At 39.2% G+C, this 24,016-nt stretch overlaps 1 protein-coding gene across 1 annotated transcript; it reads left to right on the plus strand.

Annotated features, from left to right (window-relative positions):
• The first annotated feature begins 16 nt into the window (after positions 1–16).
• On the plus strand, positions 17–21,705 carry cct5 (chaperonin containing TCP1, subunit 5 (epsilon)). Its single transcript, XM_043689997.2, has 11 exons — positions 17–208; positions 1,392–1,452; positions 9,361–9,525; positions 9,853–10,051; positions 13,367–13,559; positions 15,784–15,933; positions 16,063–16,182; positions 16,286–16,471; positions 18,015–18,152; positions 18,413–18,593; positions 21,095–21,705. The coding sequence occupies exons 1-11, from the start codon at positions 104–106 to the stop codon at positions 21,220–21,222; spliced, it is 1,626 nt and encodes a 541-aa protein (XP_043545932.1). The 5' UTR covers positions 17–103; the 3' UTR covers positions 21,223–21,705.
• The last annotated feature ends 2,311 nt before the right edge of the window (positions 21,706–24,016 follow it).

Genomic DNA, 24,016 nt, shown 5'->3' on the forward strand with positions numbered 1-24,016 from the left:
TGTTGGACGGTTCCAGAAGCCGGAGCTCGAGCTTTCTCCCCTCCTCCTCTCGGGCGGAGACTAAACTGCAGTGAAAGGAGTTTGATCCGGTCCGATCGCAAACATGTCTGCTCTGGGGACTCTCGCTTTTGATGAATATGGTCGACCCTTCATCATCATCAAGGATCAGGATACCAAATCTCGACTAACCGGGTTGGAGGCGCTGAAGGTAACAGTTACATGCAAAAGCATGTGAGGCCCGGGCCTGGCTGCCGTTAGCTGCTTACCCACATGTGGTGTCCGCGGCCTAGAGCGCCGGCGGGCTCTATTTGTGTTTGATTAGGGATCTAGTCTCTCGGTATCCTGGTCAGCCATACACCACCACTCTGCTCCCCGATCTCGTTTGATCTGAGGCACGGGGGTGAAATGGCTGACTTGGGAGCGTCGATTTAAATGTATTTTAAAATATATATGCTAAAATATAATCATGGCGGTTTCCTCCATGCTCCGCCCTCTCGGCGTTGTGATGGTGTGGGGCCGACACTCGGTGAGTAACAACCAAAAGATGGGAGTTTGACTCTCACTGTGTTAATGTTAACTAGACTGGACCGCCATTTCGTCCTAACCGATTTATCCATTTGTAGAAAAATCTCTCGGGAGGATTTAAAAAATACTCGCCGATTCGCAAAGTCTTTTGTTATAAAGCTCATTCATTGAGACTTAATACTGAAAACATTTTTCATTATTACAGTGAATTCACATCTGGAAGGAGGAAAAATGACAGATTTGTCTAGCACCAGTCATGCCCACAAATGTCCCTCAGTGCTTTACAGCCATGAATTTAATTAAAGTGCGTTCACAGATTATTCTTGATCTCTTCCCCACCCCACCCCCCAACTCAAGGGAAATAGTAAGCAAATAAAATTTACACATTCAGTATTTAAAGCCTTGTATTTGGATGATGGAGAGATATAATGTGGTAAGAGTGCTTTGAAGTGAAAGGAAACTTCTGGAATATAAACATGAATAGAACATTTGAACCAAACGGTTAATTTCTAGACTTAGAGCCCAGCATTTTATTCTGCATTGATAATAAATTTGAAATATAAGGCATACATTTTGGAAAAAGCAGAATCTTGATGTTAATAACAGCATTACATTGCGCATGAACACTTTCTATTTTTGATATTCTGATGCAGATTTTTCAATTGATGGTTTTTAATACCAGCACTAATTTCTGCAAAATAAGCAATCACCAATTTAGATAATTGAATCAATGAATAGCTAAAAATAAAATGTCATTTCATTTTCAATATAGTAACAAGTAGAGCTTTTTTCAAAAAGATTAGACTTTTGACAAACCTCTATAAGCCAGTTTTTGAAATAAAATTCTGATGTTGCTTTCATTACAGTCACATATTATGGCAGCAAAAGCAGTGTCCAATACATTGAGGACTTCTCTTGGACCAAAAGGTAAGATCACAAATTTGGAGTTTTAGGTAAATCTCAGTTTCGAAGTACTGAAGAATGTGAGGCAAATAAGCTTCTCTTACGTTAATTCATATATGTTTACTTGTAAATATACAAATTAGGAGCATAAGTTGGCCATTTGGCTCCTCAAGACTGCTGCAACATCCAGTAAGAACTTGACTGATCTGGCAGTGTTTTGAACTCCACATTTCCAATAATCCTTAATAAACTTTGATTAGCAACCTTTGCTTAATGAGAATCTTGGCCAGTTATTTGACCAAATGTGGTATTGAGGAACCCAATTAAAAACTCCAGTTCATGAGAACTAGTGGAACAATTCTGTTGATTGAAGTCATGCCTGGCACAGTGGGAGATGGTTAGGGTTGTTGGAGGTCAGTTATCTCAGCAGCAAGACAACTCTGCAGGGAATATTCAAGGTTCCTAATATTCTATTATACCTTGCTAAAAATCCACAGATCTCAAATTACTAACCGAGCTACCATCATGTTTTCTGGAAGAGAGTTCTTCATGTACAGCCCTTTGCTTGAAGAGGAGTTTGCTGATTTTCTTCCTGAAAGAATTGACTTTGATTTTATTGTTAGGTTTAATTGTCATATTGATATAATTATTTATAAACTTCATAGTTAAATGGTGTAGAATGAAATGATGGAGTGAGATAAATTTAACTGTGAGCTTTTCAGTTGACAGATCAGGCACGAAGAGCCAATTGACCTACTAAGACTCCCGCTTTTGATGTCCTACACTGTCTCATTAGTACAGAATGTTTCTCTCCAACTTGTTTATTCCTTTAAAAATCTTTATAATCCGAATTTAATCACCACTTAACCTTCCTTATTCCATGCAATAAAATACTAATATTTGTAATCAGAGTCCTGGTAAAGTTCTGTAATATAATGTTCTAGAATCAGAAGACTGTCATCAGTGCGCTGAAGAAATTTATTATTGTACTGAATTGAGATCCTCTGCTGTTTCCAATCTGTTTAAAAATTGAAAGCCTCCAATTCATTTAACTTGCTTTTATTACAATCTAATCTAGAATGAATATATCCTTTAACATTATTGTTGCTGACAGGCCTATAGATGTCTTCCAATATAATTTTAGAGAGTTCTCTCTAATTGATCGATTCTAGCTGAAAAGTCTGCTGTTGCATTCGTACATGACATATCTGTTTGGAAAGAATTCACTTTGTTTTACATCTCATCTGATGTTATCTTTCTGAACTGCCAGAGAAAGTGGTAGATGCATGTATAGTTATAAAGTTTTAGATAGGTACATGAATAGGAAAGGTTTGGAGAGGCAGGCAAATGGGACAGTTTAATTTGGGAAACCTGGTTGGCACGGAAGAGTTGGTCCAAATGGTCTGATTCTGTGCTGTATGACTCTATTTAATGTAACACTAACAATTTTAGATTTCCTGCAGTGTTGAAACAGGCCCTTCAGTCCAACAAGACTACACTGACATCCTTAGAGTAACCCACCCAGATCATTTCCCTACATTTATCCCTGACTAATGCACCTAACACAATGGACAACTTAGCATGACTAATTCACCTAGCCTGCTATTCTTTTGAAGTGTGAGAGGAAATCGGAGCACCTGAAGGAAATCCACACAGACATGGGGCGAATGTGTAAACTCCGCACAGACAGTTGTCCGATGCCAGAATTGAACCTGGGTCCCTGGTGCTGTGAGGCAACAGTGTTAACCACTGTGCCACCCGTAAATTCTTTTACACGGTTTGACAAGTACTAAGCTTTACTCGTTGCTAAAATATTAAAGGAATGCCGAATATTGTTTCAGACTGAGCTCCCCTCCGGTTTTTAGTTTATGTGCATTGCTACACTGGACCTTTTATTACATTTTCAAAATTGTTTTACCATCTACTGATGATGTGAAACAAATCCTCATGCAGGATTTTGACATAGATGTTTAATGATTTTGTGGTAATTGCACATATATTTCATGTGTCCCCTCTCTAAAGAAACATAGGAAAAGGAGTCAACCATTCATCTAGCCTGTTCTGACATTCATTTATATCATGATTGATGTGTGGCTTAAGTCCACGTGCCTGCCTTTGGCTCGTACCACTTAATATCTTTGTTTAACCATCTCAAGTTAAGTTATCCATCACAGGTTTAAAATTAACAGCTGTTCTAGTACTGTCATTTGTAAGAGTTCCAACTAAAGTACCATTTGAAGTGCCGCCTAACATCACTCCCGATGTCTGGCCCTAATTCTCAGATGATGCCCCCAAGTTCTAGAATCTCGAATCAGTGGAAATAATTGATCATTATCTACCCTGTCTTTTCCTATTATTATCTTGAAGACTTTGATTAGATCAACACCTAACTGTCTAAATTCAAGAGAAAACAGGCCTAATTTATATAATCTCTTGTAACGTAACCCCTGAAGGCCTGGTATAATTCTTGTAAACCTACATTGTACTTTCTCCAAGACCAGAATATCCTCCTGACTAGTACAGCAGGAATCTAACTGGTGTTTTGTATAGCTGCAGCATAACTTCTGCATCCTTATACTCCAGTCCTCTGGATGTATAGGCCAGCATTCCAGAGGCTTTCGTGATTATTTTCTACACTTGTTTGTGGCATTTTAAAGATCTATGGACCTGAACACCCAAGTCCCTTTTTATATCTACTGTATTTAGCTTCACACTGGCTTACTTTGAATTCCATCTGCCACAGATTTGTCCATTCACCTAGTCTATCAATATCTCTGTAATTTTATGTGACTTTCTAATGTGTTATCCTGTGAATAATTGAGGCCCTAACATAGATCCTTGGGGAACACCTGCCAATCTGAGTACCTACCCATTATCCCTACTTTCTGTCGCCTGCCACTCAACCAATTTCCAGCCGTGTTTATCATTTTCCATCAATTCCATTGGTGTTTGTCCCTTAATTAACAGGATCTTAAGTGGGACTTTATCAAATGGTTTCTGGAAGTCCATATCAACAACATTCATGAACATCCCTGTCCACTACCTCAGTCACCTCTTCAAAAAATTCATTGAGGTTTGTCAGACACGGCCTATGACTGCTTATTAGAATAAATTGCGTGTATCAATAATGTGGCATGACAAATATTGTTTCATTGTTCTTGTCTGTCGTTCTATTTTGCAATCTTGGAACAGATAAAGTTAGTACCTTATCTATACAGAATGATCCACTGTTGGCCATTGTTGGTCTTTCTAATATTGAACTAGTGAGAAGACAAATAGCAACAGTTTCTACTTCTTGCCTTTTTGGAGGTTATGCAGTTGAGAAAATGACTTGAGTGTGGCTATAATGAATAATATGACAGCTTTAAAATAAGGTAGTCTGAATTTTGGAGTTAATGAAATAAAAGCAGTGCAGGAGAAACCAATAAATTTGATAGCATCTGTGGAGAGGAAAACAAAACTTTCAATAACACGATTCCCTTACTGATTATTAAATCGTAATACATAAGAACAGAAGTAGGCCATTCAGTCCATCAAGGAAGTTCTGATGGTGGTAGAGAAGTGCCGTAGGTACAGATTAGGTGTTAATAGCAGGATGCAAACAAGATATGTTGTGGGGCAGGTGCAACTTACAAGTTGTTGAACTCAGTGTTGAGACCTGAAGGCTGTAAAGTTTCTAAGTGGGAATTGAGTTGCTATTCCTCCAGGTTGCATTGCTCCATTGAAAATGGCAGCATTGCCGAGGGCAAAAGTGTTAGCATGACAGCAAGATGTATCATGAGGGCCGGTGATCAGAAAGTTATTCTTGAGGACAGAACAGAGGTATTCAACAAAACTATCACCCAATCTTTGGTGGGTCTTGCCAGTATAGAGGAGAGCATGTTGTGAGCAATGAATACAGTGTGCTAGATCGAAAGAAATGGAAACAGACCCTTCAATCCAACTCGTCCATGCTGACCAGATATCCTAGCGTAATCTAGTCCCAAGTGCTAGATCTCTGTGACTCTAAGTATGGGTAAACTTCTTTGCTTGGAATGTGTATTTAGTGCCTTGGAGAGAGAGAAATTAAAGGGATAAGTGTTAAACTTTCTATGATTACATGAGTAGATACAGTGAAGTGATGTTGGGTGTGACGGGAGAGGAACAGCATCTTGTGGGAGGAGTAGCCCTCTGTCACAATTGTGACAGAGACTGAACCTTTGAATGTGTCGGCTGGTGGGGTGGTCAGTGAGATTAAGGAAACCTTATTGTTGGTCTAGGAGGGAGGAGTAGCGGTGAAGATAGAAGTGCGAAAATGGGTGGACATGACCGAGGGTGGTATCCTTGATTGAGGAAAAAGGGAAGCCATGTTGGAAACGTTCCCGTAGAAAGCTGCAACATTAGAACAAGTGTGATGGAGATCGTGAAATTGGGAGCATGGAAGTGAGTCCATACAGGAAGAAGGGTGCGAGGAATAGTAGTCAAGGCAACTGAGAGTTTGTAATGAATATTAGTGCATATTGCTGCTCTTGTGAAGCAGTTAAGAGGGAGTGAACAACTGAGGTGGTTGGCTCCAAAGTCCTGTACTTCCCCCGGGAACCTGGGCCTCACAGCCTGAGCTGCCTATGGAATTTTAGTTTTGTCCCTTTTAAGGAAGTATCACGGTGAGCCTGTATCGACTGCTGCTGTACACCATCCACCTCTTTTCCCTCATCCACTGCCTGGACATGCCTTGGCGTGCCCATTTGCCATTGGGCAGAAGGGATCCCCAGTGGAGGGCTCTCTATGCGGGAGTCCTCACTCTTTCTCTCAGGGATCTGGGGTGGAGGGTTCTGCACGCAGTGGTCCCCTGCAACCGCAGATTGCAGTGGTTCGTGGACTCCCAGCCCAACCCCTTGTTCTCTGGTGCTGTGGAGTCTGTGGACCATGTATATATTGGATCTGAGCACTTGTACTCCCTTTTTGATGTTCTAAAACACCTTCTTCTCTATTTTGGGTTAAACTTCAGTCCCATGCTCCAGATCTTCGGGCACCCGGTATGGAGGAGGGACAGCAGATCTGATGGCCTCCCCATGGGTTTGCTCCTGAACCTAGCCAAACTGGCCATAAACTGGTCCAGGCAGCGGGCCTGGAGGGGGTCGTTAGGACTGATTGCCTGCCCCTCTTCTGCAGTTATGTTAGAGCCCGGGTACCTCTGGAGAAGGAGCATGCAGTGTCCTCCAACACCCCTGAGCTGCTCAGGGAGAGGTGGGCACCACAGGGAGTGGAGTGTATTATTTCCCCGTCCAAATCTATTTTGATTTAATCCCTGCCCTCCCCTTCACTGTTTGATCACACAGCATTGCTCTTTGATGTGAAGGGCACTGCTTGTCACTGGCCACTTTGGTCTATCTTTTCTTCCTGATGGTGGAAATTGAATAAAGATTTGGACACCTCGTGTCTTTCACTGTGTCTCACATCTGCACACACACACACACACAGGTGCTGAAGAAAAATAAGCATTACTGCAGTTAGGCGATAGTGTGGGGGTTAATTTTTTTTTAATATAGGATTTTTAAAAAAAAAACAGGAGTATCAGGTATCTTCTTCACTCCGAGAGCTGGTTCTGAGGGAGCTGGATCAGTGAGTGAAGGACTCCATTTGTGTCAGGGAGGGGACTGACTCTTAAAAAAACAACTAAGGTGGTGAATGGGTGATAAACCAGTGAAAGCTCCTCCTCCCCAAAACCTCCTTTGACATAATGAAACATCCCAAGGTGCTTCTCAAAAATCTAAATCAGACTTAATTTGACACCAAATGACAACAGATAAGAAAAGTCAAAAGATGGAAATTATGAAGAAGGTTTATAATATATTCATGTTACTTTGGAATCTTAATTCTAAAGTAAAAGGCTTTTGAATACAGTTCTGAGAATGTGAATCTCTTAAAAGAGATCAGAACTGACATGTAAATGATATGACTTAGACAAAATGACCAGCAAACTATCTGGGTACTTAACAGCTTTGTGTTGGAGGCTGATGGTTGTGGATGGGCTATTCAATCTTCCTTTCAAAGAAAAGGTGAAGACTGAATTACTTCTTTCAATCTAGTCTACTGTGTTTGTTGCTGATAATGTAGTCGTCTTCCCAACGCCCATCGCAAACTGGAAGGACAGCAAGTCATTTTCTGCTTTGGCACTGACCGTAAACTCTGCCTTCCACTTTGATCTCATTACATACACATATCTCACAACACAACCATGTCTTGTTTGCTACGTTGAGCTGACCTATTTTCTGCTATTAACACCTACTCTCTATCTATAGCATTTCTCTACTACCATTTGTACTCTTTTTTTTATTGGACCAGAAATGTTACTTTATTTCTATCTATGCAGATGCTTCCAGACCTGAGTTTCCTCAGTACTTCCTGTTTTTACTTTAGCCTGACAGCACCTTTTCATTTATCACATGAGCAATGTTCATTTTGGCAGAATAGTAAAAGGCAGTTGGCCCATGTCAAGTATATTTGCCTATCTTTGTGTGGATGGGATAGTTAAAGAACTTTTTGTCATTTATATGTTTGGATGTGAATGTAGGTGGTGTGGTGAGTAAGTTTGCAAATTACACCAAAGCTGGTGGTGCATTGCAGTGACGGTTATCTTAAAGTACAACTGGACCTTGGTTATATGCGCCAATGGACTGAGGCATGACAGATGGAGTTTAATTTAGAATTATGTGAGGTGTTACATTTTGCTGAGGCAAATCAGAGTTGACTAATACAGCTGCTGGTACAGCCTTGGGGAGTGTTGCCGAACAAAGGGATTTAGGGCTGCAGGTGCAATGTTTCTTGAAAGTGGAATTGCAGGTAGACAGTATGGTGACTTGTTTTCATTGGTCAGTGCATTGAGTATACGAGGTTAGATGTCATGTTGTGGTTGTACGAGACATTGGTTAGGCCACTTTTAGATTGCTGGGTTCAATTCTGGTCATTCTGCTATAGGGAAGATGTTATTCAACTTGAAAGGTTCAGAAAAGATTTACATGGATGTTGCTGGGGTTGGAGGGTTTGAGCTATAAGGAGAGGCTGAATAAACTGGGGCTACTTTCCTTGGAGCTTCAGAGACTGAAGGGTGACCTTAGAGGTTTGTAAAACCATGGGCACGGATTGGGTGAATAGCCAAGGTCTTTTTCCTCAGCTCGGGAAGTCCAAAAGGAGAGGTCATAGATTTAAGGTGAGAGGGGAAGGATTTTAAAAGGACCTGAGGGGCAACATTTTTTGTGCAGAGGGTGGTGCATATATGGAACAAACTGACAGAGGAAGTGATGGGGGCTGGTCCAGTTATATCACTTAAAAGGCATTTGAATGGGTACATGAGTAGAAAGTGTTTAGAAGGATATGGGCCAAACGCTGGCAAATGGGACTAGGTCAGTTTAGGATATCTGGTTAGCATGGATGAGTTGGAACAAAGGATCTGTTTCCCTGCTATATAACTCTGACTCTACAATTAGGGTGTGATTATGTCTTCACAAGTTTTGAGGTTGCACACCCATGTGCCTTGTTGTCTGAAAGTGGTGGAAGTGTGGCAAATTCTACCACAACAAAAAAAAGAGTTCTGGATCACTTAGGCCATCAAGGGATTTGGAATCAATACCAGTGGATAGTTTTCAGATACAGCATAGTGATAACTTCATTAAAGGTTTCAAGTGCTGAAAGCTCTTAAGAGTAGGCCAGTGTTCTAGTACTTGTAATTGCTATCAATTTAACAAACCCAAATCAACTCTAATTTAGAACCAAGAATATCAATGGTTATACTTGAATAACAAATTATACTAAAATTTTTAATTAATTGTGGATTATCTTGGTAACATTTTGTGTGGTATCAGCTACATAAGCTGATGATCTGCACTAGCAATATGACCTAAGTATGTTGTTCTGTTAAAAGCTGGTCATAAAGTTGCTTTTGTTCAATTTCAGGTCTTGATAAGATGATGGTAGACAAAGATGGAGAAGTGACAATCACCAATGATGGTGCTACTATTCTGAGTATGATGGATGTGGAGCATCAAGTTGCCAAATTGATGGTCGAGCTTTCTAAGTCTCAGGATGATGAAATTGGTGATGGCACCACAGGTGTAGTTGGTAAGTTGGAGACTAATGCTGTAAGCATTTTATTTGGAGTTTTCTGAAATCTTTTGTTGGTGAATTCAGAGATTTTGAGCAATAAGAAAGCAGGAAACTTCTGTTATTTGATGGAATCTGTTCTCCCTTTTCAATGTTGATTGCATCTTCACATTTTATATACATTTACAATTTTTTCCATATAATCCTTAAACAATTACTTGTAAATTGTTACACTAGGATTTTAGTTGTTCCCCTCGATCTCTAACCCCTAGTCCCAGAATATGATTCACATGGAATTAAACTTCTGAAAAATACAGAGACTATGTTGCATGATCTCTTTTTCAGTTCTTGCTGGTGCCCTTTTGGAACAAGCTGAACAGTTACTGGACCGTGGTATTCACCCTATTCGCATAGCTGATGGTTATGAACTGGCTGCTCGCCATGCCATTGAACACCTGGACAAAATAAGTGATAGTTTTCTGGTAGATCCGAATAACAAAGAGCCTCTTATTCAAACAGCTATGACAACACTTGGCTCTAAAGTGTGAGTACAAATTGTATGAACTGTATTGATTGTTTCAGCAATGCCCATGTAAATATTGTAGTTTTATGCAGATTTCCCAAATGCAGCTTGCAATTATGATCATTTACAAAGGTGTTAGGTAGCCATCTTGCCACAGAGAAGGTTAATGTGGTGCAAGACTATTGTCATGTTGCACCTTGTGAATCATTTATTAGCCTGTCCAATATTACATTTGAAATATAGTAGTGATGAGGGAATTCTGCAATTAAGGGGATAGATAAGGATGTCAGTAACCATAGCTACTAATTCTGAAGAAATGTGTTGTTTACACATTGCAAGGGTAAGGGATATCTTAGCAGCAGACAGTAATATTGTTGTCCATATTAGAACAAACAATATGGGGAGTGGAATAAAACAATAGCTTGTATTTATATAACTCCTTTTGATCTTTTGGGACATTCAGAAGCACTTAACTGTCTTTCAAGTATATTTGGAGTATAGCCACTGTTGCAATCTCAGAAATATGGCATCCAATTTTTTAAAACCATGTTCTCTCAAACACCAGTGTGACAATGACCTCAACCTGTTTTATTGATTACCAGTATTGGCTGTGACATTAAAAATTACTTGATTACTCCAGGTAAGATCAGAAACAGAACATCAATTTTGACAACTGTAGAAAATGGTTCAGCCTTTCATGTAGTACTCGCTCAATACTAATCTGGATTGTCAGTCTAGAATTTTGTGCTTGAGTCTCTGGAGCGGGACTTTACCCATAATTTTCTACCTCCTGAATCTCTGAGCCATAGGTGATGAGCTCCTTTTGTGATTCTGTAGGGAGTTAGGAGCTAGCTTAATAAAGCAGAAACTTGAGGTTATTCTAGACGATGATTGAACCACAAGCAAATGTGCCATGGAGAAAGATAGATGGGAAGACTTCATCTAAGAGGTGGCGCTAGACCCGACCCCACAACTAGGAAACAAAATTACATATCTCCAAATAAAATTACATAATTCCGGACAATTAAACAATACGGAATTCCAGAAAATGAAACCCGACGGGACCAATACCCCACGATTCTACGGACTACCAAAAATCCATAAACCAGGAGCCCCCCTCAGACCTATAGTCTCACTACCCGGAACACCAACTTACAGACTGGCCAAAGAACTACACGCAAGACTGAAGTACCTAGTAGAAGAGTCACAGCACTCCATCCACTCCACCCAGGAATTCCTAAAAATCATCAAAAACACCAAAATAGAGGAAGACGAAGCAATGATCTCATTCGACATAACAGCACTGTTCACCTCCATCAACATCGACCTAGCAAAGGAAACACTCGCCACACTTTTAGAACAGACCATCACACACACGCCAACCACCATCAATCCCATTACCAACGAAAACATCATGAAGCTAGTGGACTTGTGCCTCACCACCCACTTCACTTTCAACAACATAGGCTACAAACAAACCAACGGCACACCCATGGGATCTCCGCTATCAGGATTCATAGCAGAAGCGGTAATGCAAAGGCTAGAACAAGCAGCCCTATCAATCATCAAACCAAAAATCTGGGTTCGCCATGCAGATGACACCTTTGTCATCACAAAACGAAACAAGATAGAAGAGACATTTAACATCATCAACAACACCCTTACAGGCATAAAGTTCACTAAGGAGGAAGAAACTGACGACAAACTCGCATTTCTGGATGCCACAGTAGAAAGAAAGGACAAGGAAGAATTACAAACCTGCGTATACAGAAAACCGACAAACACTGACCAAATACTCAAATACACCAGCAACCATCCCAACACACACAAACGAAGCTGTATCAGAACACTATTCCAACGAGCCACCACGCACTGCAGCACAGACGAACTTCGAAAAACAGAGGAGAACCACCTATACGACGTATTCAAGAAGAATGGATATTCAAAAAACACAGTGCGCAGATTCCTCAAGAACAAATCACAACAAGCAGACAAAACACAGCCAGAAACCCTAACCACCTTACTATATATCAAAGAAGTTTCAGAAATGACAGCCAGACTACTGAGACCCCTCGGAATCCTAGTAGCACACAAACCCACCAACACTTTCGAACCAAAACTATCAAACTTAAAAGACCCAGTACAACCCATGGACAAAATCAACGTCATCTATAAAATTCCATGCAAGGACTGCCACAAACACTACGTAGGACAAACAGGAAGAAAGTTAGCCACCAGGATACATGAACACCAGCTAGCCACAAAAAGACACAAGCCCCTCTCCCTCAGCCCTTCACATGGATGAAAAAAACCACCATTTCGACTGGGACAACACATCTATCCTGAGACAGGCTAAGCAAAGACATGTCAGAGAATTCCTAGAGGCCTGGCACTCCAACTACAATGCCATAAACAAGCACATAGATTTAGATGCCATCTATCAACCCCTCAGAAAACGAACAGGAAATGAAATTACTACAAACCCCAGGAACCCCATCCAGGAGAAAGATATAAATAGAAAGCAGGAGACAACAGTTTCGCTTCACTTGGAGGTCGCCACTGATGATGTTACCTAGCCAGGTAATGAAACGTCTGGATATCAAACCTACAGCTCAGCGAGCAAACCTACATCCTAAACCTCAATCTGAGCTACAAACCTTGCGACTTCATCTAAGAAGTGGTGTAGAAATGACAGATTCCTTTTCATAGGATATTAATGATGAAACAAAGCTGGTAGCTTTACCTTTTGTCTTGCCTTTACTTTAGTGTGATCACATCTTCCTTTAAATTTTAAGTGCCTTCTTGTTATGACCTGCAAATTGAATGACTGTGCTATGTCTTTGAATCTAATTCATTAAGAAATTATAAATTTTAACAGTTGCATTAGTTTTGCCTCACAACTTTCATCTCTCATCCTATCCCTTTAACAAAGTGCCTGTCATTTTCTACCGTTAAGGTAATTTATTATTTCTTCTCAAGACTTGTGACTTCCCGTTGCTTTTGAGCTTAACAATTTTGTTTTTGGCTGGAATTTCATCAAATGCATTTTGAAAAATCCGATGCATATCATTACAGGGTTCTTCATAATTCACTCCTCAACAATGTTAGTTGGTAAAACAACTTTTCAACTTATTGTGGTGATCATTCTTTAATTTTAAAATGTTTGTAGAAATTATTGGTGTAATTCAGTGGTCAGCTAGAATCTGCTTAATTCAGTGACCTGGTGGCCATTAACTTGGGTTCCAGAGCTGAATAGTCAAATGTTGTAAGCCATCTTTGCAGGTGTCTTTCTCTCTTTCTCTGTTTTCTGAAATTATTTATTTCCTGTTTATACAGTATTAATCGTTGCCATAGGCAGATGGCAGAGATAGCCGTAAATGCTGTCTTAGCTGTTGCTGATATGGAGCGCAAGGATGTAGATTTTGAGCTGATGAAAGTGGAAGGTAAAGTTGGTGGAAAACTAGAGGATACGCAGTTAATTAAAGGAGTCGTGGTGGACAAAGAATTCAGCCATCCACAAATGCCAAAGGTTGGATATTTTTGCACTAACATTCAGTTCCAAAGCGCATATGACTGACTTATGCGTATAGCTTTTAAGTGGCAATTTGGATACCATTTTTGTTCCAGTAGCTTTGTGTTCAGAAATGTTCATTTGCAGGACAAATTACAACAGCTTGCATTTCTTTAATGTTTTAATTTATCAAAGCATCTTTAGATGCTCTGTGCGAATGTTCTAAAATAAGTTTGTTACTGAGCCACATATTGGGGCAGATGGCCAAAACATTGGTCAAAGAAGTAAACATTCGGGAATTTGTGTCAGTGTTTACTGTGGAAAAGGACGTGCAAAATATAGAATGTGGGGAATTGATGTTGACATCTTGAAAAATGTCCATATTACAGAGGAGGAAGTGCTAGATGTCTTGAAACACATAAAAATGGATAAATCCCAAGCACCTGATCAGGTGTAGCCTAGAACTCTATGGGAAGCTAGGGAAGTGATTGCTGGGCCCCTTGCTGAGATTTGTGTCATCGATAGTCACAGGTGATGCGCTGGAAGACTGGAAGTTGGCTAACGTGTTGCCCCTATTTAAGAAAGCTAGTAAGGAAAAGCCAGGGAACTATGGAGTAGTGAGCCTGACAGTGGTGGCGGGCAAGTTTTTGGAGGGATGAAGAGTGTATTGCTGGAGAAGCAGAACCAGTCAAGCAGCATCCGATGCGCAAGAGAGTCGACATTTCGAGTGTAAGCTTTTCATCATTCCTGATGATGAGCTTATGCTCGAAACAGTATCTACTTTTCCAGCATCTGCAGTCCTCACTTTCCACATGGTTGGAGGGAATCCTGAGGGTCAGGATTTAAATTTGCTAAGGCAAGGACTGATTAAGGATGGTCAACATGGCTTTGTGCATGGGAAATCCTGTCTCACGAGCTTGATTGAGTTTTTTGAAGAAGTGACAAAGAGGATTTGATGAGGGCAGAAAGGTGGACATGATCTATATGGACTTTACTAAGGCGTTCTACAAGGTTCTTGATTAGTAAGATTTCATCTTCTGGAATACTAGGGGAACTAACCATTTGGATACAGAACTGGCTCAAGGGTAGGAGACAGAAGGTGGTGGGGGAGGGTTACCTTTCAGACTGGAGGCCAGTGGCCATTAATGTGCCACAAAGATTGGTGCTGGCCTTTTCATCATTTATATAAATGATTTGGATGTGAACATAGGAGAAATAGTTTGCAGATAACACCAAAACTGGAGGTGTAGTGGACAGTGAAGAAGCTTACCTTAGAGTACAATGGGATCTTGATCAGATGGGCCAATGGGCTGAGGAGTGGCAGATCCAAAATGTGAGCTGTTGCATTTTGGAAAGGCAAATCAGGGTGGGGCATTTACACTTAACGGTAAGGTCCTGGGGGATGATGCTGAAGAAAGAGACCTTGGAGTGCAGGTTCATAGTTCCTTGAAAGTAGAGTCGCAGGTGGATAAGATAGTGAAGATGACATTTGGTATGCTTTATTAGTCAGAGAATTGAATATAGAAGTTGGGAGGTCATTGTTACGGCTGTACAGGCCATTGGTTAGGCCCCTTTTGGAATATTGTGTGCAGTTCTGGTCTCCTTCCTATCGGAAGGATGTTGTAAAACCTTGAAAAGGTTCAGAAATGATTTACAAAGATGTTCCCAGGGTTGGAGGATTTGAGCTATAGGGAGAGGCTGGATAGGCTGGGGCTGTTTTCCCTGGAGCGTCGGAGGCTGAGTGGTGACCTTATAAAAGTTTATAAAATCGTGAGCATGGTTAGGATAAATGGACCGGTCTCTTCCCTGGAGTGGGGGAGTCCAGAACATAAGGTAAAAGGGGCAAGATATAAAAGAGACCTAAGGGGCAACATTTTCATGCAGAGGGTGGTGCGTGTATGGAATGAGCTGGCAGAAAATGTGGTGGAGGTTGGTACAGTAACAATATTTAAAAGGCATCTGGATGCCTATATGAATAGGAAGGGTTTAGAGGGATATGGGCCAAGTGCTGGCAAATGGGACTAGATTAGATTAGGATATCTAGTCAGCATGGACAAGTTGAACCAAAGGGTCTTTCCATGCTGTACATCTCTGACTATGAATTCAAGAAGTTTATTTCCAGATGTAACATTAAAATAGTGACAAATATTTTTGATTATTCTGAGCCTTATATTTAGCTACTAAAATGTATATATTAGTAAGATTTTAAAGGCATTCCGTTTTAAATTTATCTTTGATTTAGGTGATAAAGGATGCAAAGCTTGCTATTTTGACATGTCCATTTGAACCACCAAAACCCAAAACTAAGCATAAGCTTGATGTGACTTCTGTGGAAGACTACAAAGCCTTGCAAAAATATGAAAAGGATAAATTTGAGGAAATGGTCAATCAGGTCAGTAGTTTGATATCTGGTGGGCATGGATGAGTTGGACCAACGGGTCTGTTTCCATGCTGTATATTCCTGACTTTTAACACTGGACTTTGTATCAAGTCTTATTTTTGCATTTCTTTCTTTGCCAAGATAAAAGACACTGGTGCTAACTTGGCTATTTGCCAGTGGGGATTTGATGATGAAGCAAACCATTTGCTTCTCCAGAATAAGCTTCCTGCTATACGCTGGGTTGGTGGACCTGAAATTGAGGTGAGTATAGTTGCATTGAATTCTAGTGTGTGAATCATGTATTTTGCTTGAATATCTATCTTTATAGCATGGGGCAAAATTAATACTTCTGTCTGTGATGCAGCTGATTGCTATTGCCACTGGAGGGCGCATTGTTCCTCGGTTTTCAGAACTTACCTCTGAGAAGCTTGGGACTGCTGGTATTGTCAAGGAAATTTCTTTTGGAACTACCAAGGATAAGATGCTTGTGATTGAGGAGTGCCAGAACTCTAGGGCAGTGACAATTTTCATCAGAGGTGGAAACAAAATGGTATGTATGATATTTGGGAATGTCATGTTTGAAGTAAACTTTGTTTTAGGTGAAATTTGTTTTTTCCTGCAGCTGTTTGCCATTTGGTCTTCTATGATATTAATCAACTCTCCTTATGATTCAAGATTTTAACAAGACTTTCAAATGCAACTCTAAAATTGAGTGACATTTGCTTCAGCTATTACTGGCTTTCTCACCTCATTCCCCTCAATTCTGTGTGCATGTTTAGAATATCGGTTGCCCCATATTTATTTTGGTGGTCATGTGCTAGATCTGGATTGATGTCAAGTGCTACTGTGCTTCATACTCCTCTGTCAAAACTACTTTTTTACTCCAGGCTGACCAAAAAGGCTAAAACAAAACCTTCTTTCCTCTGGTGAAACTGTTTCGAGAAATATGTCCCGAAGAAGGGTTAGCATCCGAAATGTTAACTTCTCCACCTCCTGATACTGCCTGGCTTTCTTTTTTGTTCCAATTTCCTGTTCGTCTACTATTGCTATAAATACTTCCCTCTACCCCATACCTGCAGGAGCAATTATGAAAAACTTACAGCTGTCTCAAGTCACTGAGTTAAATGTTTTAGTAAGGATGGAAGTAAGATCTTGACACTTGTTTCACAGTTGCTCACCTGTATATCTTTCCTTCCTCTTCCTACCATTTTACCAAATCCCTCTGGTCCCAATCAATTATTTTAGGCAAACATTAAACTAACATTTTAATCACTATTTTTATTTCTACTTACAAAGCTCTTCATCTCTCCTGTACAACAAATCTTAAACCTTTCTGTTTTGTTCTCAAATGGGTTGCTTCATGCTTATCTTCCCAGAACATTGTTTTTTTTTAAATTTCATTCACAGAATGTGGGCGTTGCTGTCTAGGAATGGCAGTATTTTCTTTTCTAAAGGGCATCAATGATAATTGTAGGGTCACCATTACTGAGACTAGATATATATTCCAAATCAAAACATGAATTCAAATGCTTCAAACTGCCATTGGTGGCATTTGAACCCATGTCGCCAGGCCTTTTCCTCACGCTTTTGGATTCTAATCTAATGACATAATAACTATGCCACTGTCCTCAGTGATGGTATCTGTTCTCGCACACAATCTCTATTATTTCTGGTCTGGGGAAAATCTTCGTAACTAATTTGCATTTTTAGGTAATACTGCCTGCCTTTTTTAACTTCTCATTATATTTTGCTTCAAAGCAACTACCAAATCTTAATCCTTTTATTCTAAGTTATTTCTGTAGTCCATAACATAAAACAGTGTATTCAATTTTATATAACTGGAAAATACTTCAACATAATGTTTTTGTTTTATCCTTACCTGTTGTCTGCTGAGTAGAATCTGAATAAATTTGTGCTGTTGCATAGTTACATAATGTTTGTAGGTAGGTTTACTATCAACAAAAAGATGAATTATTGATGTTGTCTTCATCTTATTCGTTTTTAAATGAGATTTTGCTCTTCATAGTGTGTATGTGTGTCTATGAGCATAGAGCTTAGTTTCTGCATTGAGTTTATTAGTGATTTTATTCCAGATCATTGAAGAAGCAAAAAGAGCACTTCATGATGCATTGTGTGTGATTCGCAACCTTGTGAAAGATAATCGCATTGTATATGGTGGTGGTGCTGCAGAGATTGCTTGTGCTTTAGCTGTCAATGAAGCTGCAGATAAGGTAAAATGAACATTTATTCACGTTCTGAGTAGTTTGTGTGATTGATATTTTGGATCATGGATAGTTAGGATTCTCTTACTTTTCATTTAGTTTTGTTTATATGGAGCAGGATGCCAAAAATCACAAATTTCAAATTGCTGGGTGGTATGGAGAGAAATTGTGTTACCAACTATTATCACTTTTTTTTTCACGCTTTGTATTCTACCTGTTACTGGTGAGTGGTTTTTAAATTGCAGTTGTTTTGTTCTGTCTCTGTACAGTGTCCGACTTTAGAACAGTATGCTATGAGAGCTTTTGCAGATTCTCTGGAAGTCATTCCAATGTCACTTGCAGAAAACAGTGGTTATAATCCAATTCAGACAATGACAGAGGTTCGAGCTAGACAGGTGAAGGAGAACAATTTTGCACTGGGTATAGATTGTTTACACAAGGAAACAAACGGTAAGTAGCTTTTCCTTTATGATTATTGTACTGACATAAGTCTATTTAATCATTGTCTTGCAATTCAGTTACAGTTTTTACTGTGGGTATCTTATTCATTGTTATCAAATTTTAGTAGCTGTGCTCTGTAACCCTTATACTAGTTTCAGTGTCACCTTACGTTGACATAATACATTTAAAATAGGAAATTAACCGAAGGCTCATAGGAGTTATGGAAACCAAAAAAATGACAGAGAAAAATGTTGGAAAGGTTTGGAGTTGGGTTCAAGAGGAACATTTTTATACTTCCTAAAAGGAGAGGGGAAAAAACACAGAATGAGAAAGGAAGGGGGTGCTTCAGACTTTTAGGGTTTATAAGACTAAAAAATATCATCGCTAGTGGTGCAACAAAAAAGATTAGGATTCACAAGGGACCAGAATTGGAGAAACATAGCATTCTTGATTACAGTGATGAGATAGACTGATGCGAGCCAAATTAGCTCAGCCAGCAGAGAGTTGATGGATGTGCTGGACTTTGTGACAGTTGGATTATATATACTTGAGTTTTAGATGTTGTTCCTGGTGGGTATAGACCTGAGAAGCCAGCCATCAGAAATTGAAATAGTTTGGAAGTAACAAAAGCGTGATGCAGGTTTCCACAGCAAATATGCTGAGACAAGACAGAGATGGAAGTAAAATGGTCTTCTATGTAGAAAGGATATGGGATCAGAAGTCCTGTATTGAATAGAACACCAGCAAGTTTACGCAATATCTAGTCCAACCAGAGACAATAGCAAAGAAATTGGAATGATAATGAGAACAGAGTTCAATGGTTTCAGTCTGCCAAGTATTTAATTGGAGAAAATTGCAGCTAAACAAAGACTTAAGTGTTGGTCTGGTAATCCAAAAACATAAGCAATGACAATCATGTTATTTGGTGGTGAAATGAGTTCATATTGGAGTACAGTTAAAACTGAACAGCTCTTTCTTGAGTAGTTGTTAAATTAGAGGGGATCAACGATAGATTCTTGAGGAATTCCAGAGCTAACTGCTAAGAAATGTCCAGTGCAGAAAATACTCTGGATAGATAGGAATGGAATCAGATGACCACACAAGTAGTAAACATAAGAAAGATACTGGAGATAGTGGCCATTTGCATCTGAGGTGAAGAATGATGGAACTGGAAAGTACAATCGCAGAGAATGGTATTTCTCATTTGATTAGAAGTTTATTGCAGAGGTTAAGCGGAAATCTGATATGAGAGGAAGATATAGCATTGTCGGAAAGGTGGGCATGAATTTGGAAGGTAATATGATCAAGGCTTTGAAGAGGAAAAGGACATTGATACTGCAGTTATAGAGAAAAAAAGCATGGAAACATGTCCTTTGGTCGCACTCTTCCGTGTTCACCAGATATTAATCTAGTTGTATTTTAAAGAACTATCTGGTTGAATTAAATTTTTTGAGAGGGCGTTGATCATAAATTTGCAAGGGAAGTGGGGTGGCAGTGTCTTGACAAAATAAATTGCTTGATATCAGCCATGAACAGGTTAGTGGGAACTTGGTCGGAATTATTTTAAGTAAACAAATGGGTCCTTTTACAACGGTGAAAAATTGGGTTATAGTTCATTTACATTGACCTCATGCATCTGAGCTGGTTCAAGTATCTCTGTTGCTTTTTAGGAAAAATCTTGACATATGCAGTTACCAACTTGCACATCAAACAAAATAAATTTTCTAATTTTTGTGTGGCTTGATTTACAAATGTTGGTCAGGTCGCTCATGGACTGTTTTAAATAGTGCCCATCTACGCGAGGGGACAGCAAAGCCATGTTTAATGATTCGTCCAAAAGGCTGAGATGTTTCACATATTCTATTCCTGACAAAATATTGGACTATTATTTTGGGCCTGGTTTCATATGCTCTTTCAGTGCAAGTTCTACACACTCATATTCATTTCTTTCTTGTGAGACTATTGTATTTAGTTGGCCTTGATTGTAACAGACATTCATATAGACTGATAGTTGTAAATGATAACTGCATGTTGTGACTAGGTATAGCTGTTGCAGTTTTAATATTTTGAGTAAAAATTCCAATATTTTTTCACATTTTTGGGCAAAGTTATTAGTGTTACGTGATGGATCTTCACAGCAGAGTTTTGTATGTAAGAACATTTGTCCTTCATCTGTAGGAAGGAGTAACTAGTTTCAATCAAAACTATCCACTTTGCAGATTGATATTGGGAGACTTTCTATATGATGAAAAAATGAACACATGAACCCAGATACAATAGGAAGAGAAAATCTTTTTTTTTCATTTAAGAACTAATTGAATATTGCAATGGATTTATCAACCAAGATAGCCATCTTCCTGTAATTATCTTGTCATTCTGCAATGTGCAGTCAATCTTAGAAATGACTTTATAAAAAGCTTATAAACCTTTCAGCAAATGTGCAATGTTTCTGTTTCATTGAAATGACATTGTTTAACTCAGTACATTAATTCCTTGATTCTTCATTCTAGATATGAGAAAACAGCATGTCATAGAGACTCTAATTGGAAAGAAGCAGCAGATTTCTTTGGCTACCCAAGTTGTAAAAATGATATTGAAAATTGATGATATTCGGTGCCCTGGAGAAATGCAGGAATAGATATGCTTTACTGACAGGAGAGTGGTAAAATATAGAATATGCCACAATTAACATTTTCTGTTGAGTTATTTATTTTTGCATTACACTGTAAGCAAAAGAACAGTGTTTAAAAGAACTGAATAAAAGCTTAGACCATTTCTGAGTTAATTTTTCACTTAATATACTTGTGTGTTGCACATAGTAACAGTTTGACATTCCTCAGATAGAAGACAATAGCAAATTTTTCAACATCCCAAATAAAGTGTTACTCATGCACTATATCATAAGGAGTTACATAATGCTAGAAGTTGAGGTCTTTTATTTATCAATGTATGTTTCTTTTGGTCATAAATGTGAAAGGAAAATTATGACTGGTAAGTAAAGGAGCAGTAAACCCTGGCCATCAAATTTTGTCAGAATAAACTGAAAACATGTTGATCAAACTGTACAAACCTTTTTTCAAGAGGTTTATTAAAAAAATAATAAAAGTCTTCAGTTTCTCTACCTTTTTGACGTGTCTTATTGACAAACATGAAAAAGGCTTCCATTAAACATTTTCTCTCTGCTTACAGTGTACTATTAGGAATAAATTGTGTGCTAATGTGGCAATAAAAAAAAAGCCCAAAATATTGCATAATGGCAATAATTCATGCAATAATATTTTGGGTTTCTTACAGTCATAAGATGACAAATGCATATTGCTGCAATCCATCCAATTGATAAGATAACAATGCCCTTGTCAGTACTGTCCTTCCATTCCCAGTTTCCAAATGTATGGAGTAAGTTAACTAATTCTATTAATACTCCCTGCTGCATTGGGCACCCCTTTAGGATGTCAGTCATTTGATTCCCAGTGGATGTAATAGAGTTGTCCTAAACTGGAATTGGTGATAGTTTTTTTTTTATAAACCTGTTTGAACAGGATATTACATGAGTTTTGAGAAGATTTGTAGCTCAGGTTGACGTTCTGGATGTAAGTTTGCTTGCTGAGCTGGAACGTTTGTTTTCAGATGTTTCATCACCATACTAGGTAACATCATTAGTGAGCCTCCAGTGAAGCACTGGTGTTAGTGACCTGCTTTCTATTTATGTGTAGGTTTCCTTGGGTTGGTGATGTCATTTGCTGTTCGTTTTCTCACAGGGTGGTAAATGGGGTCCAATTAGATGTGTTTGTTGATAGACTTCTGGTTGGAATGCCGTGCTTCTAGAAATTCTCTTGCATGTCTCTTTGGCCTGTCCAAGGATGGATGTGTTGTTCTAGTCAAAGTGGTGTCCTTCCTCATTTGTATGTAAGGATACTAGTGAGAGTGGGTCATGTCTTCTCATGGCTAGTTGATGTTCATGTATCCTGGTGGCTAGTTTTCTGCCTGTTTGGCCAATGTTGTTACAGTTTTTGCAAGGTATTTTGTAAATGACAATAGTTTTGCTTGTTGTCTGTATAGAGTTTTTCAAGTTCATTAGCTGCTGTTTTAGTGTGTTGGTGGGTTTTTGGGCTACCATGATGCCAAGAAGTCTGAGTAGTCTGCCAGTCATTTCCGAGATGACTTTGATATAGGGGAGAGTGGCTAGGGTTTTTGACACATCTGCTTAGATTTGTTGTTGAGAAATTGGCGGACTGTGTTCATTGGGTACTTGTTCTTTTTGAATACGTTGTATAGGTGATTTTCCATTGCTCATCGTAGTTCCTCTGTGCTGTAGTATGTGGTGGATTGTTGAAATAATGTTCTAATGTAGCTTCGTTTGTGGGTGTTAGGATGATTGCTTCTGTTGTTTACAATTTGGTCCATATGTGTTATTTTCCTGTGGATACTGTTTGAACTTCCACATTAGCAATTTGCTCTACTGTGACATCTAGAAATGGCAGTTTGTTGTTGTTTTCCTCCTCTTTAGTGAATTTTATGCCAGTGGATGGTAATGCATAGGTCGACTAGCTTGATAATGTCCTTGCTGAGAAATCGGCGGACTGTGTTCATTGCATACCTGTTCTTTTTGAGTACGCTGTATAGGTGATTTTTCTCTGCTCATCGTAGTTCCTCTGTGCTGCAGTGTGTGGTGGCTTGTTGAAATAATGTTCCAATGCAGCTTCGTTTGTGGGTGTTGGGATGATTGCTTCTATAGTTTAATATTTGGTCCATTTGTGTTGTTTTCCTGTAGACGCTGTTTGAAGTTCCCCATTGGCTGTTTGTTCTACTGTGACATCTAAAAATGACAGTTTTTTGTAGTTTTCCTCTTTAGTGAATTTTATGCCAGTAAGGATATTATTGTATGGGAATCGTGAGGGAAAAGCTCCCTGATGAGGGGCTAATATCCAAAACTTTGATTCTTGGATGCTGCCTGACTGGCTGTGCTTTTCCAGCACCACAATGTTGGACTCTAATCTCCAGCATCTGCAGTCCTCCCTTTCTCCTAGCTAATTATAACCTTACTGCAAAGCCTCTTCCAAGGATGCCTACCTTGAAGGGGCTTATGCCTGAAACATTGACTTTCCTGCTCCTCAGATGCTACCTGACTAGCTGTGCTTTTCCAGTACCATACTCTTCAAAGATGTCCATAATCCAGGCTGTGTTATTAGAATATATTAGGGGAATGGCAGACAAACTCAGTTAACAACATATGTCACATTATCTGGGAGCCAAAACCATTATACAGGACTGACTTGTTCTGCGACATGCCAAATAGACAAAGCAAAACTCAAGGTCTGGTTAATGTTACCTTCATCAGTTCACTCTCTTTATTCTCTCTTTACCATAGAATGATATGAATTGTTTTGCTATTGCAGGTAACCTTAACTGAGATAAATGTTTTTGATTTCCTG

Source organism: Chiloscyllium plagiosum, unplaced genomic scaffold (genome assembly GCF_037043375.1).
Source record: "Chiloscyllium plagiosum isolate Xiang-an unplaced genomic scaffold, Cpla_swu_hap1 HiC_scaffold_5, whole genome shotgun sequence".
In the NCBI taxonomy this organism is placed as follows: domain Eukaryota; kingdom Metazoa; phylum Chordata; class Chondrichthyes; order Orectolobiformes; family Hemiscylliidae; genus Chiloscyllium; species Chiloscyllium plagiosum.